Below are 14,640 nucleotides of genomic sequence, written 5' to 3'. Positions count from 1 at the left end.
TGACGCAAGGACTGTCTCAAGCGTTGCCCATTGGTGGAGAAAGAACGTCAGCACATTTGGAGGTGTGAAAAATCACAATCCTCTCCGATGCCCTCCATGCTTCAAATATGTATTTGGCATTACGAACAGTGGGGTTTGCCCAAAATAGATATGAAACAGTCTCCAACTGTAAAAGCTCCCTATAAAAGCCGACAACACTCTATGCAACGTTATCTCTGTAGAAGCATCCATTCGATTAGTTTGGTTCCTGGACTCGGAACAGAAGCTCCTGGTAGTTCTATAATAGTACAAGAACGCTTTGTAGCTATAGTCTCGGCAATGACAGCTGCTCATTCCAACCAAACCTTCAAGATCGTTGTCCTGGGTGCTCCCGGAGTTGGGAAGAGCACCATCATCTCCCAGTTCCTGCACCGGAAGTTCATTGAGTTACACTGGTTCACCATCGAGCTGGAACAACAGACAATTTTGATCGGTAAGGAAGAACGACAAGTCTCCCTCGAGATCGTGGACACTCCAGTTGGATACTGCTTTGGGGCAAGAAGAAGGATTGCTATTGAGTCGGGTGATGCATTTATTCTTGTATTCTCTTTGGAAGATGAATGCTCGTTTGAGACAACAGCCATGATCAGGGAGGATATCCTTCGTATCAAGAGGAAGAAGAAAGTTCCGATCCTTTTGGTAGGAAACAAGACTGACATTGAGGATGATAAAAGAATCACGGGGCAAACTGGTGCTGAACGTTTTGCCAAGAAAGAATGGAACACCAAGTACGTTGAGGCTTGTGGCAAGGACCACAGCAGTGTCACACGGGTGTTTCAGAAGTTGCTCAAACTGGCAAAGATTAAGGTCGAACTAAGCTCCCATGAACAAGGGGAAACGCGAAGGTTTACCTTCCCTGGACGCGTGAAGCGAAAACTTAGGTCCATTGGTGAGATACGAAGTTCTGTTGCATAGTTATTTCATATGTTGAATAAATTGTTATTTTGGTGCATAATTAAATACTTAATGCTGTATGACTTGATAATCAACTTAATAAATCTATTACTATAATTTTGTTGTGTCTTTTCAGTACATGCGATATCGTGTGACTGGATTTTTGGTCCATCACCTGATTATCTGATTATTTTATGTGCAGCTGTCGCTTGGCAGAAGAAGGGCTGTGTGGTGAGAGTCAGCAAACGCATACATTATTTATGGTATTGAGGGAGTGTGGGTGCTACCGGTAGGTCAGGACATGCTTACCATATTCCCGAAGAACGCCTCCGTGGTCTAGCGGTAGAGCGTCCGCCCGTAGAGCGGAAGGTCCGGGGTACGATCCCCGGCCGCGTCATACCAAAAGACGTTAAAAGATGGTACTTGTTGTGAACCTGTCTGGCGCTCGGCATTAAGGGGCTAAAACAGTGACTGGTCGGCTCGGAGTCAGTATACTGAGTCTGAGTGGGGTATTCATGTTAAACTGCGGCATGGTATGTCAGTGAGCTTGCACTATGAATCGGCATACAAGCAGCCACACACATACACACACGTACATACACGTCGGTATATAAGTGCAATAATCTTGGACGCGACGTTAAACCCCATTTCACTTCACGTCACCGTATTCCCGAACTTTTTGTATTATCACTGATTTTTCAGTACGCCTTTTACGACAAATGGAATCCGTTCATCTCTGGATGGATGAATCTGCTGATGGACTGACGTCCCTGAGTTTCAGCTTGAGCTTTGTGGTATTTTATCATTTATACTGAGTCAGCTACAAAAGAAATATTTTGGCCGAGGGCCATTTTCGTGCTCGTGGTTTTCACCAAAGTATAAAACTTCTGAGATCTGCACATGACACGCCGTGATATAACTGGAATATGTTAAAGCAGCGTTCAAACCAACTCACACACTTAACTTCTGTTGAGAAGTATATATAAGATAGGCCTACAGCTGATCACCTCACCTCACCTCACCGCACCTCACCTCACCTCACCTCACCTCACCTCACCTCACCTCACCTCACCTCACCTCACCTTCGCCGTGACTATGTTTTTATGTTGAGCAGCACAATACCCATGTTCACGGATTTCGCCCAGGTGGGAAAGGCATAAAACTTGCATCACCTTCCTCTTGTTGTATGGATACTCGATCGCTTGTTTAACGCCGCTCTCAGCAATATTCCAGCTGTATGACGGCGGTCTGTAAATAATCGAGTCTGGACCAGACAATCCAGTGATTGACATCATGAGCATCCATCAACGCAGTTTGGATACGATAACATGCATCAACCAAGTCAGCAAGCCTGACCAACCGATCCCGTTAGTCGCCTCTTACGACAAGCATGGTCAACCTGGTAGTGAGTGAGTATGGTTAATACGCCGCTTTTAGCAATATTCAAGCAATATCACGGCGGGTTACACAAGAAATTGGCTTTACACATTGCACTCATATCAGGAATCGAACCCGGCTAACACTTCAACCACAAGGCTACCCGACCATCCCTCCAACCTGGGAAACAACATGTAACAACAGAGATGTTATTTACTGAACACATTTATCAAAGAGTCTGTATACGCGATTCTTGCTTCGTACATGGAAAACGTTTTGGTACATATTCAGATAGAATAAACAACCCAACGGCAGCATACTTGGAATAAGGTAAATATACGTACAAGCTTCGCCCTGCTATACCTTTGTATTGTAGTGGATAGAGCGTCTGCCTGGGGAGCTAAACGTTGGTGGATCGATGCCCGACCGTGTCGAATCAAAAGACGTTAAAAGATGGTACTTGTTGTTTCCCTGCTTGGCACTCAACATTAAAGGGATATGATAATGACTCGTCGTATCCGAGCCAGTACCCTGTGTCTGAGTGGGGTATCCATTTTTAACTGCGACATGGTATCTCAATAGGCTAGCACTATAAAATCATCACTAGTCCTGACTAGTACAAGCATGCGTGCATGGTCGGGTGCAGGGTGAGGTGAGGTGACATGGGGTTTAACGTCGCATCCAAGATTATTGCACTTATATAGCGACGTGCATGCACGTGTATGTGTGTGTGTGGCTGCTTGTACTAGTCCGGACTGATGCCGATTTATAGTGCTAGCACACTGAGATACCATGCCGCTGTTTAACATGAATACCCCACTCAGACACAGTATACTGACTCCGAGCCGACCAGTCCTTGTTTTGGCCCCTTAATGCCAGGCGCCAGACAGGATAACAACACGTACCATCTTTTAACGTCTTTTGGTATGACGCGGATGGGGACTGAACCCCGGACCTTCCGCTCTCCGGGCGGAGGCTCTACCATTAGACCACGGAGGCGGTCCGACGCGTGCATGGACGGCGCTATATTACTCTATGCACTTCCAAAGCAGTAGCACAGAAACATGGTCATGTGGTGTCATATATAGCATATTTTATTTATTCAGTGGCTAGTGTAGGCCATAGGCCCATGGTACATCAAAGTGAATACAAAAATGAAAACGGTATATTCACACAATAGGACAAGCTATTCATATACATGACGATCTAAGGCGCAGGCTCTGTAGACACAAGTGACTAAGTCTTGAAGGGTAGGTACTTTCACTGAAGACATTAACATGTGATTTGTTTACATTGTGTAAGAATTTTAACATCGGATCTAGGATCGAGTCTCCGCACGCGCCAATCAATTGTACCTTTCAGTCACGTGATACTGAAATTGACAATGCTATATCGGGTGAGAATTTGAAGCCGGAAGTTTGTATTAAGTATACTTGGCGTGATAACTTTGGTGATCGGTTAAGAGAAAATGTCTCATGTGATGAAATTAAGCATTTGTTTGATGATTTTACAAAGCGTATGATTGTTCAGCGTCATGGACGCGACAGGCCGTGGTTTGATAAAGAATGCGATTATCACAGAAGAGAAGCCTTCCAACTACTAGATGTTTTTAATAGGAAAAAGGATAATGTTTCGTTACAAGCCTATTCACTGCAGCGTAAAACATATAAGGATATCGTAAGGTGTTAGGTAAGAGCTTTTAATGATTTGATTCGTGACAGACTTTCATCCAGTATCAATAACTGCAAAACATTTTGGGAAATGTTAAGAAAATACACTGGTGTTGAAGAAAGGGAATCGTCTATCCCTATTAGTGACTGGTGACATTTTAAAAACTTATTCCAAGATATGCATACCGTTTTCTTTCATGATACGATAGAAGATGGTGTAGATTATCCTTTTGATGATGACACATGTTCTATCCTTGACAGCCGTATAACTGAAGACGAAGTGTTGCAAGCTATCAATCAATTAAAAAACTGTAAGTCGCCAGGAAATGATTCTCTTATTTCTGAATTTTTCAAAGCATCAAGTGATCTACACCATCTTCTATAGTTAGGTACCATACCTAACAACCTTGTTTAACATGAAAATGGTTCGTTTCCCGAGTCGTGGTGTACTGGTGTTATCATACCTCTGCATAAGAAGGGCGATTACTCAAACCCCAATAACTACCGTGGTATCTCCTTGCTCAGCACTTTTTGTAAACTTTATGTATCTGTACTTAATTCAAGACTTACGTTCTGGTCTGATGCGTATGATAAAATTTGTGACTCTCAAGCTGGTTTTAGGAAAGGTTATAGTACTATTGATAATATATTTATTCTGCAGTCTGTAATCCAGCATTATCTGTCTGAGAAGCGTGGTAAATTATATGTTCTTTTTGTTGACTTTAAAAAGGCTTTCGATTTTGTAAAAAGATCTAAACTATGGCTAGTTCTTAAATCCAGAGGTGAGTCCCCAAAAATGTTAAATGCATTAGAATCCATCTATTCCTGTGTTAAAAGCTGTGTTAAGATCAGAAATTGTTTTAGAGAATGTTTTGATTGCCCTCTAGGACTTCGGCAAGGCTGCGTAATGAGTCCATTTTTATTTTCAATTTTTATAAACGACTTAGCTTTGTATATAGAATCAACATGAACTCCAGGTGTACAGCTACACCCTGACACTGTACAGATTTTTCCATTGTTGTTTGCTGATGATGTTGCATTTATTGCTGATACTGTATATGGCCTTCAAAAACGCATTAAAGCTCTGGAAAGTTTTTGTAGTAACTATCATCTAACAGTCAACTTGGATAAAACTAAGGTAGTGGTATTTAAAAAATGGGGGGTATTTTATCAAAATATGAAAAGTGGTATTACAAGGGTCAAAAACGTCAGTGTGTAAGTTCTTATAAATATCTCGGTACCATTCTTTCAAAGGGGGCACGGGTGGCCCAGTCGTCTAAGGCGTCGCGATTCGCTGTGCAGAGTTGCATCCCTTGGGCACGCCAGAAACCTATGATTGTGGGATCGAAACCCGGTTCGCCCCAATTATGTTTCTAGGTTTGTCAGCACCACACCTGTGCTCGTGGGTTTCACCGAAGTGGTAAACGTCTTAGACCTGCGTCACTTCGGGCTTTCCTCCAACATTAAGCTGACACGCCGTGATATAACTGGAATAATGTTAAAAGCTGCGTTAAACCCAACTCACTCACTCACTCAATCACTCACTCACCTAAAACCAATCTGAGACTCCACAAAGTTCTTGTATGATTCAGCCCCAAAGGATAACTTATTGCTTAGCATGGATGTGTACAGCTTACTAAAAGTGCTTGAAAGAGATACGCCTCTGCTGTTTGAATCTTTAGTGATGCCCTTATAAAACAATCTTAATATGATGCTGGTATTCAAAATATCTGGACAATGAAAGGAATCAAATAATATGTTAAAGAACAATTCAGTATTTGGTACCAATACATCCATGGAATGCTTAAAAAACTTCGGAATTAAATTATTCTCGCCAGGTGCCTTCGTGTTTTGTAATCTATAAATATAATCATAAATTTCGTCTGCGGTAATTGGTGAATCAAGGATACTGACAGTCATTTCATCTGAGTTAAAGTCAACAACACCATCCATATAAGTGCAATTATCTTGAAAGCGACGTTAAAACCCATTTTACCTCACCGCATCTATCCAAGGTCGGGAGGGCTTACAGTGGCCGTGTGGTTTGTTCATTTTTTGTTTAACGCCGCTCTCAGCAATATTCCAGCTTTATGACGGCAGTCTGTAAATAGTCGAGTCTGGACCAGACAATCCATTGACTGACGTCATGAGCATCGATCCACGCATTTGGGATACGATGACATGCATCGGCCAAGTCAGCGTGCCTGACCAACCGATCCCGTTAGTCGCTATTTACGGCAAGCATGGGTTTCTGAAGACCTATTCCACCCCGGATCTTCACGGGCCGTACAGTCAGGTCCTGGATCTCTACAACCAAGGTGTGGCGATGGGAACGTTACATCACTGCGAGGCCGAACGGGTTTGTCATTTTTGTTTAAAAGAGATGACACAGCTGATGTTTGTTTGCTCAAGAATAGAGGGAGACACCTTCTGTGAGATAAACGTGGTATCGACTATCTGTTATACGTTGTAATTGGCATCTGTCCCGTGAATTAAACACTGTATTAAATTTTAAAAAAACAACAACAACAACAAAAACCAAAAAAAACAAAACAAAAAAAACACTGTATTCGCTGTCTGCGAGATGTGATATGAACATTGTTTCGGCCATCTCCACATTATTTATTCGCTGCATTGATCAACATTACCATTATGAGTTTCAGGTGGTATTTAAGATGTATTATGAATATATTGTATCGACAAACTGTACGATGATCAAGAGTGACACAATATCACCATATTGTGATAATCACGTTCCCAATGCAAACGTACGTACATCTTGGTTGTATATACATCCCAAAGTTGAATTGTTTGATAGCATTTCTTAGAAGTTGACAGATGACAAAGTAGACAAAAGATTTATGGATACCAACTTTATTATACTGTAATAGAGACGTTTCGGTATAGATCCTCATACTGTTGTCAAACAGCTTTGCGTGGCAACGGAACAAGGATCTATACAAAAGCGTCGCTATTTAAGTAAAGTAAAGAAGTTGTTAATATCTATAGATTTTTTGTCTTCCTCAATATTACAAAGTTCACAAACCCGGGTACTCTCCCAATGCCAGTCAACAGACTGGGAGGTACCAAAGCTAAGGTACAGAGAACAATGAGTATTATTATTATGGAGTCACATGCGCATATTTCTATAGTCCGTTTCAAACTTCCCTCACTGTTCTAAATCTGAACTTGCTGTTTTCGTTCGATTTTTTCTAATGTAAATTTTATCGATTGGACTTCCTGTGACTAAAATATTCTGAACCGCAAAAGAAACGTCACCATGGATAGTTATATAAGAAAACCTTATTTGTCCAAACACTGCAAACATACTTTGAGGCATATTAAAAAAAATAAACATGGCAAGACTGATCATCAAGGTTGAAATTAAAGTGTCAAATGTTCTCAAAATGAAACACAACACTAGTCTCTGAGAAAATGGCAGAATCTCTTGAGTTCGCATGTGTATTGATGACTGCCATGCAAAGTCGATACATGGAATGGATGAAGCGGTTGATGAAGGCCATAGGCACTTGAGCCCACACTCTGAGGAACGCCTGACGCAGTTCACCTGCAGTTGTCGGCCTTGGTCGGACGCCATTCAGTCGTCTTTGAATCTCGTCCCACAGTTGCTCAATCGAGACTGAGGGCAGGCCACTGCATGGTACTGATGCCATTCTGCTGGAGGAAGTCTCTTGTTGCTCTCGCAAGGACAACTTTTCGTTTCAGATGGTCTGAAGTGGACATTGCAAGACGTCAGATATTCCTGCATTGTCTTCAGACTACTCATGGTTGGCACGACAGTATCTGGTTCCCGGGGGTAATGATCACTGGGGGTCTCCATGACAGTGACACCGGGGTTGTTCGGACTGGGCAGTAGCTGTTGTTCCAACCAGTCTATGAAAACTATTCATTTCCATATGATAATAAAGTCCCGGGTGTGTCTTTGGACAGCCTCTACATTCTTTGTTATATTTATCGAACAGTAGACTTGTTGGTATGAAAGTCCGGGTAATTCGGTTCGGTAGTTCGGTGATACATCCTATCTAAACTACTAATAGTTTCTCTATCAAGAGTGAAGGACTTGTAATCATTTCCTACTACAGACTCAGTGTCGTGTACTATGGCTATGTCTATGCAAGTGTCATGCAACATGCATCATCGGAAATTATTATTATTATGTTTGGTTTAACGCCGCTTTTAACAGTTTTCCAGTTATATCGCGGCGTGTCAGCTTAATGTGGGAGGAAAGCCCGAAGTGATGCAGGTCTTAGACATTTACCACTTCGGTGAAACCCACGTGCACGGGTATGGTGCTTACGAACCTAGAAACATAATTGGGGCGAACCGGGATTCGAACTCACAATCATAGGTTTCTGGCGTGCCCAAGGGCGCAACTCTGCACAGCGAATTGCGGCACCTTAGACGACTGGGACAATCGTGCCCCCTGATGATGATGATGATGATGATGATGATGAGGATGATGATGATGATGATGATGATGATGATGTTGATGATGATGTACAGATTAAAATACAGAAATGCAGCAGGGAAGGTTTAGGTGATCAGTAACCAGGTCAGGCTGGTTAGGTTTCATCATCAGCTCAGGGCCCTTGCCCCCAAAACACGCAGCCCATGCCAGACAGCGAATGGGACTTCTCCCAGGAAGCGCTGCCTGGTCAAACCCACCCAGACTTTTTCGGAGAATGTGAATACTCCCCAACACTGCAGCCTTCTGCATTGCCCAGGTTGTCAGAATGGCTGTATCCCTGGTAGCAAACCCGGGTACTCTCCCAATGCCAGTCAACAGACTGGGAGGTACCAAACCTAAGGTACCGAGAACAACGAGTATTATCATTACGGAGTCACATGCGCATATTTCTATAGTCCATTTCAAACTCCCCTCACTGTTCTAAATCTGAATTTGTGTATTAGACTTCCTGTGACTAAAATATTCTGAACCGCAAAAGAAACGTCACCATGGATAGATATATAAGAAACATTATTTGTCCAAACACTGTAAACATACTTTGTGACATATTAAAAAGAGGAAACTTGGCAAAACTGATCATCAAGGTTAAAATTAAAGTGTCAAACGTTCTTAAAATGAAACACAACACCAGTCTCTGAGAAAATGGCATCACAAGTCAGTATCTCTTGAGTCCGCATGTGCATTCATGACTGCCGTGCAACGTCGATACATGGAATGGATGAGGCGGTTGATGAAAGCAATAGGCACTTGAGCCCACACGCTGAGGAACGCCTGACGCAGTTCAGCTGCAGTTATCAGCCATTGTCGGACGCCATTCAGTCGTCTTTGAATCTCGTCCCACAGTTGCTCAATAGGATTTCAATCGGGACTGAGGGCAGACCACTGCATGGTTCTGATGCCATTCTGCTGCAGGAAGTCTCTTGTTGCTCTCGCATTACGGGCGTTATCATGCTGAAACTCGTGGTTGCGGCGACGTGCCAAATGAGGTTTGGCGTGTGATCTCAAGACTTGATCAAAGTACCGAGCTGCTGTGACACCATTGCCTGTCCCTGGACCGATGTTCTGGAAGACCACAGGGCGGTCCCCCTGTGCAAGACCAATTCCACCCCACACCATGATGCTGGGACCACCCCACGAGTCTCTTTCAACAACACAAGCATCCGCCTGAGACCTGTATCACTCTGGGCTTTCCTCCCACATTAAGCTGACACGCCGTGATGTTGCTTGAATATTGCTAAAAGCGGCGTTAAACGTTAACCCAACTCACTCACTCACTCAATTGTTAGTGTCGTTGATTATTGTATAACCATCGTTTTGCTCGTTAAATATAACGAATAAAGCACTTAGAGAGTGTTTTTAGTTTATTACACGGCCCCGACACACCTGCACTGCTGATTGTTATGACCCTGAATCTGGAATATCATTACAAATTGGTGTGATAACTAGTGCAACACAGGTTGACATCTGCTCCGTCACCTTGGCGAAAATGACGTACTCTCAAAACGTGGGGGGCACCGGTGGCTCAGTCGTCTAAGGCGCCGCAATTCGCGGTGGAGAGTTGCATCCCTTGGGCATGCCAGAAACATTTGATTATGGGTTCGAATCCCGGTTCGCCCCGATCATGTTTCTAGGTTTGTCACCACCATACCAGTGCTCGTGGGTTTCACCGAAGTGGTAAACGTCTGAGACCTGCATCACTTCAGGCTTTCCTCCCATATTAAGCTGACACGCCACGATATAACTGGAATACTGTTAAACGTGGCGTTAAACCCAACTCACTCACTCAAAACGTGATTTTCAGCCTATCGCTGGTGTAATTCTAGCAAAGCCTGCGTTGATCAACCCTTTGACATGTGTGAGTTTGAATGTTGCTTTATGTCTTTGCCATGAACCCTTCACAGTTTGCCCAGATAGGATAAATAGGACTGAGCCCACAACGTCTGACTGGCGTACATAAGACAACTTGACCGTGTTGTGCCCCAAGGACAACTGTCTTATACTTTACTGGTTTCTTATTCAGGCGAATTTTCTCCATGAGTTGAACTTTCGTTTCAGATGGTCTGAAGTGGACATTGCAAGACATCAGATATTCCTGCGTGGTCTTCAGACTACTCATGGTTGGCACGACAGTATCTGGTTCCCGCACGTTCTGATCACTGGGGGTATCCATGACAGTGACACCGGGGTTGTTCGGACTGGGCAGTAGGTGCTGTTCCAACCAGTCTATGAAAACTATTCATTTCCATATGATAATAAAGTCCCGTTTGTCTTTGGACAACCTCTAAATTCTTTGTTATATTTATCAAACAGTAGACTTGTTGGTATGAAAGTCCGGGTAAATCCTTTCGGTAGTTCGGTGATACATCCTATCTAAACTACTAATAGTTTCTCTCTCAAGAGTGAAGGACTTGTAATCATTTCCTACTACAGACTCAGTGTCGTGTATTATGGCTTTGTCTATGCAAGTGTCATGCAACATGCATCATCGGAAATTATTATTATTATGTTTGGTTTAACGCCGCTTTTAACAGTATTCCAGTTATATCGCGGCGTGTCAGCTTAATGTGGGAGGAAAGCCTGAAGTGTTGCAGGTCTTAGACGTTTACCACTTCGGTGAAACCCACGAGCACTGGTATGGTGCTGACAAACCTAGACACATAATTGGGGCGAACCGGGATTCGAACTCACAATCATAGGTTTCTGGCGTGCCCAAGGGCGCAACTCTGCACAGCGAATCGCGGCGCTTTAGACGACTTGGACACCCGTGCCCCCTGATGATGATGATGATGATGATGATGATGATGTACAGATTAAAATACAGAAATTCAGCAAGGAAGGTTTGGGTGATCAGTAACCAGGTCAGGTTGGTTAGGCTCATCATCAGCTCAGGGCCCTTGCCCCCAAAACACACAGCCCAGACAGCGAATGGGACTTCTCCCAGGAAGCGCTGCCTGGTCAAACCCACCCAGAACCTTTTCGGAGAATGTGAATACTCCCAAACACTGCAGCCTCCTGCATTACCCAGGTTGTCAGAAGGGTTGTAATCCTGGACTGGGAGGTACCAAACCTAAGGTACCGAGAACAATGAGTATTATTATTATGGAGTCACATGCGCATATTTCTATAGTCCATTTCAAACTTCCCTCACTGTTCTAAATCTGAACATGCTGTTTTCGTTCGATTTTTTCTAATGTAAATTTGTCGATTGGACTTCCTGTGACTAAAATATTCTGAACCGCAAAAGAAACGTCACCATGGATAGATATATAAGAAACATTATTTGTCCAAACACTGTAAACATACTTTGTGACATATTAAAAAGAACTTGGCAAAACTGATCATCAAGGTTAAAATGAAAGGGTCAAATATTCTTAAAATGAAACACAACACCATTCTCTGAGAAAATGGCATCACATGTCAGTATCTCCTGAGTCTGCATGTGCATTGATGACTGCCGTGCAACGTCGATACATGGAATGGATGAGGCGGTTGATGAAAGCAATAGGTACTTGAGCCCACACTCTGAGGAACGCCTGACGCAGTTCAGCTGCAGTTGTCAGCGATTGTCAGACGCCATTCAGTCGTCTTTGAATCTCGTCCCACAGGTGCTCAATAGGATTTCAATCGGGACTGAGGGCAGGCCACTGTATGGTTCTGATTCCATTCTGCTGCAGGAAGTCTCTTGTTGCTCTCGCATTACGGGCGTCATCATGCTGAAATTCGTGGTTGCGGCGACATGCCAAATGAGGTATGGCGTGTGGTCTCAAGACTTGACCGTTACTGGAAGATCACGGGGCCGACCCTCTGTGCAAGACCAATTCCACCCCACACCATGATGCTCGGACCACCCTAGTCCTGCACCATGACCGTGGAATATATTTATTTTATGAAAAACAAATAATCTAGAAATGCAAAAACAAGTCTAGCAGCACAAGCTAGCATAGGGAATTTTCATTTTATTTTTAGAGTTAAGAAGGATATTGTGTAATATAAGATTTCAGAGACTAAATGTTAGTCTAGGACCACCCCACGAGTCTCTTTCAACAACACAAGCATCCGAATGACGTTCCCCACGATGTCGCCAGACTCTTTCTCTCTCTGCCATCTGCTTTTGAGATACAGCAATGTGTTATCACATGTGTTATCATGAAATTTCATTTCCCCGGACAAGGTAATGTTAAATTTTAGAAACTTTGATAAAATAACCCAGATATCTAACTGACAACTTTTCATGCAATGTTACTTGGGTGATGTTTCTTTTGCTGTTCAGTATATTTTAAACCACAGATAGTTAGATCAATAGCAACAGTCTGTAAAAATGTTTGTCCTTTTTCTTAAATGGGCAAGACGCATTTTTTCTAGCATTTCCGTTTATATTTTCGACATAGGGTCCTCATTCAAAGTTCACCCATGGCTCCTTGTTATTTAGAAATTCGTTTGAACTCTGTTGGATGGTAATTGAAGTGGTGCTGAAACGTGCAATGCACAAGATGGAAATTTTTCGAGATAGGTTGAAGTAAACATCACCTTCCCCTTGATAATTTTGTATCGATGGTAGCTGGTTGCCATGGGATCAACCAGATATTACTGATGTCAGACAGGAGAACACCGCGGACACAGATGGCCACAGATGGCGAAAATTGGAAAGGAGTGACGCACGGACTGTCTCAAGCGTTGCCCATTGGTGGAGAAAGAACGTCAGCACATTTGGAGGTGTGAAAAATCACAATCCTCTCCGATGCCCTCCATGCTTCAAATATGTATTTGGCATTACGAACAGTGGGGTTTGCCCAAAATAGATATGAAACAGTCTCCAACTGTAAAAGCTCCCTATAAAAGCCGACAACACTCTATGCAATGTTATCTCTGTAGAAGCATCCATTCGATTAATTTGGTTCCTGGACTCGGAACAGAAGCTCCTGGTAGTTCTATAATAGTACAAGAACGCTTTGTAGCTATAGTCTCGGCCATGGCAGCTGCTCATTCCAACCAAACCTTCAAGATCGTTGTCCTGGGTGCTCCTGGAGTTGGGAAGAGCACCATCATCTCCCAGTTCCTGCACCGGAAGTTCATTGAGTTACACTGGTTCACCATCGAGCTGGAACAACAGACAACTTTGATCGGTAAGGAAGGACGCCAAGTCTCCCTCGAGATCGTGGACACTCCAGGTGGATACTGCTTTGGGGCAAGAAGAAGGATTGCAATTGAGTCGGGTGATGCATTTATTCTTGTATTCTCTTTGGAAGATGAATGCTCGTTTGAGACAACAGCCATGATCAGGGAGGATATCCTTCGTATCAAGAGGAAGAAGAAAGTTCCGATCCTTTTGGTAGGAAACAAGACTGACATTGAGGATAATAAAAGAATCACGGGGCAAACTGGTGCTGAACGTTTTGCCAAGAAAGAATGGAACACCAAGTACGTTGAGGCTTGTGGCAAGGACCACAGCAGTGTCACACGGGTGTTTCAGAAGCTGCTCAAACTGGCAAAGATTAAGGTCGAACTAAGCTCCCATAAACAAGGGGAAACGCGAAGGTTTACCTTCCCTGGACGCGTGAAGCGAAAACTTAGGTCCATTGGTGAGATACGAAGTTCTGTTGCATAGTTATCTCATATGTTGAATAAATTCTTATTTTGGTGCATACTGAAATACTTAATGCTGTGTGACTTGATAATCAACTTAATAAATCTATTACTATAATTTTGTTGTGTCTTTTCAGTACATACGATATCGTGTAACTGGATTTTTGGTCCATCACCTGATTATCTGATTAATTTTATGTGCAGCTGTCGCTTGGCAGAAGAAGGGCTGTGTGGTGTGAGTCAGCAAACGCATACATTATTTATGCTATTGAGGGAGTGTGGGTGCTACCGGTATGTCAGGACATGCTTACCATATTCCCGAAGAACGCCTCCGTGGTCTAGCGGTAGAGCGTCCGCCCGTAGAGCGGAAGGTCCGGGGTTCGATCCCCGGCCGCGTCATACCAAAAGACGTTAAAAGATGGTACTTGTTGTGACCCTGTCTGGCGCTCGGCATTAAGGGGCTAAAACAAGGACTGGTCGGCTCGGAGTTAGTATACTGAGTCTGAGTGGGGTATTCATGTTAAACTGCGTCATGGTATCTCAGTGAGCTTGCACTATGAATCGGCATACAAGCAGCCACACACACAC

General features: G+C 43.4%; 2 protein-coding genes across 2 annotated transcripts; both read left to right on the top strand.

The window, feature by feature from the left end:
• The first annotated feature begins 318 nt into the window (after positions 1 to 318).
• LOC124112698 (ras-related protein Rap-2a-like) lies at positions 319 to 954 on the top strand. The gene has a single exon (XM_046472828.2). It carries the CDS (start codon positions 319 to 321, stop codon positions 952 to 954), a length of 636 nt encoding a protein of 211 aa, XP_046328784.2.
• Positions 955 to 13,438: 12,484 nt separating this feature from the next.
• Positions 13,439 to 14,291, top strand: LOC124112694 (ras-related protein Rap-2a-like). The gene is made up of 2 exons (XM_046472823.2): positions 13,439 to 14,048; positions 14,257 to 14,291. Exons 1-2 carry the CDS (start codon positions 13,439 to 13,441, stop codon positions 14,289 to 14,291), a joined length of 645 nt encoding a protein of 214 aa, XP_046328779.2.
• Positions 14,292 to 14,640: the final 349 nt, after the last annotated feature.

This window comes from Haliotis rufescens, unplaced genomic scaffold (genome assembly GCF_023055435.1).
Source record: "Haliotis rufescens isolate VD_foot unplaced genomic scaffold, xgHalRufe1.0.p SCAF_105, whole genome shotgun sequence".
NCBI classification, from domain to species: Eukaryota; Metazoa; Mollusca; class Gastropoda; order Lepetellida; family Haliotidae; genus Haliotis; species Haliotis rufescens.
The sequence above is the reverse complement of the archived record's forward strand: the minus strand, read 5'-3'. Positions and strand labels throughout refer to the sequence as shown.

Coding starts and splice junctions, on each gene's coding strand:
- LOC124112698 (XM_046472828.2), top strand. CDS start 319: ATGACAGCTGCTCATTCCAACCAAACCTTCAAGATCGTTGTCCTGGGT.
- LOC124112694 (XM_046472823.2), top strand. CDS start 13,439: ATGGCAGCTGCTCATTCCAACCAAACCTTCAAGATCGTTGTCCTGGGT. Junction 14,049..14,256: donor GCGAAAACTTAGGTCCATTG/GTGAGATACGAA, acceptor TTTTATGTGCAG/CTGTCGCTTGGCAGAAGAAG.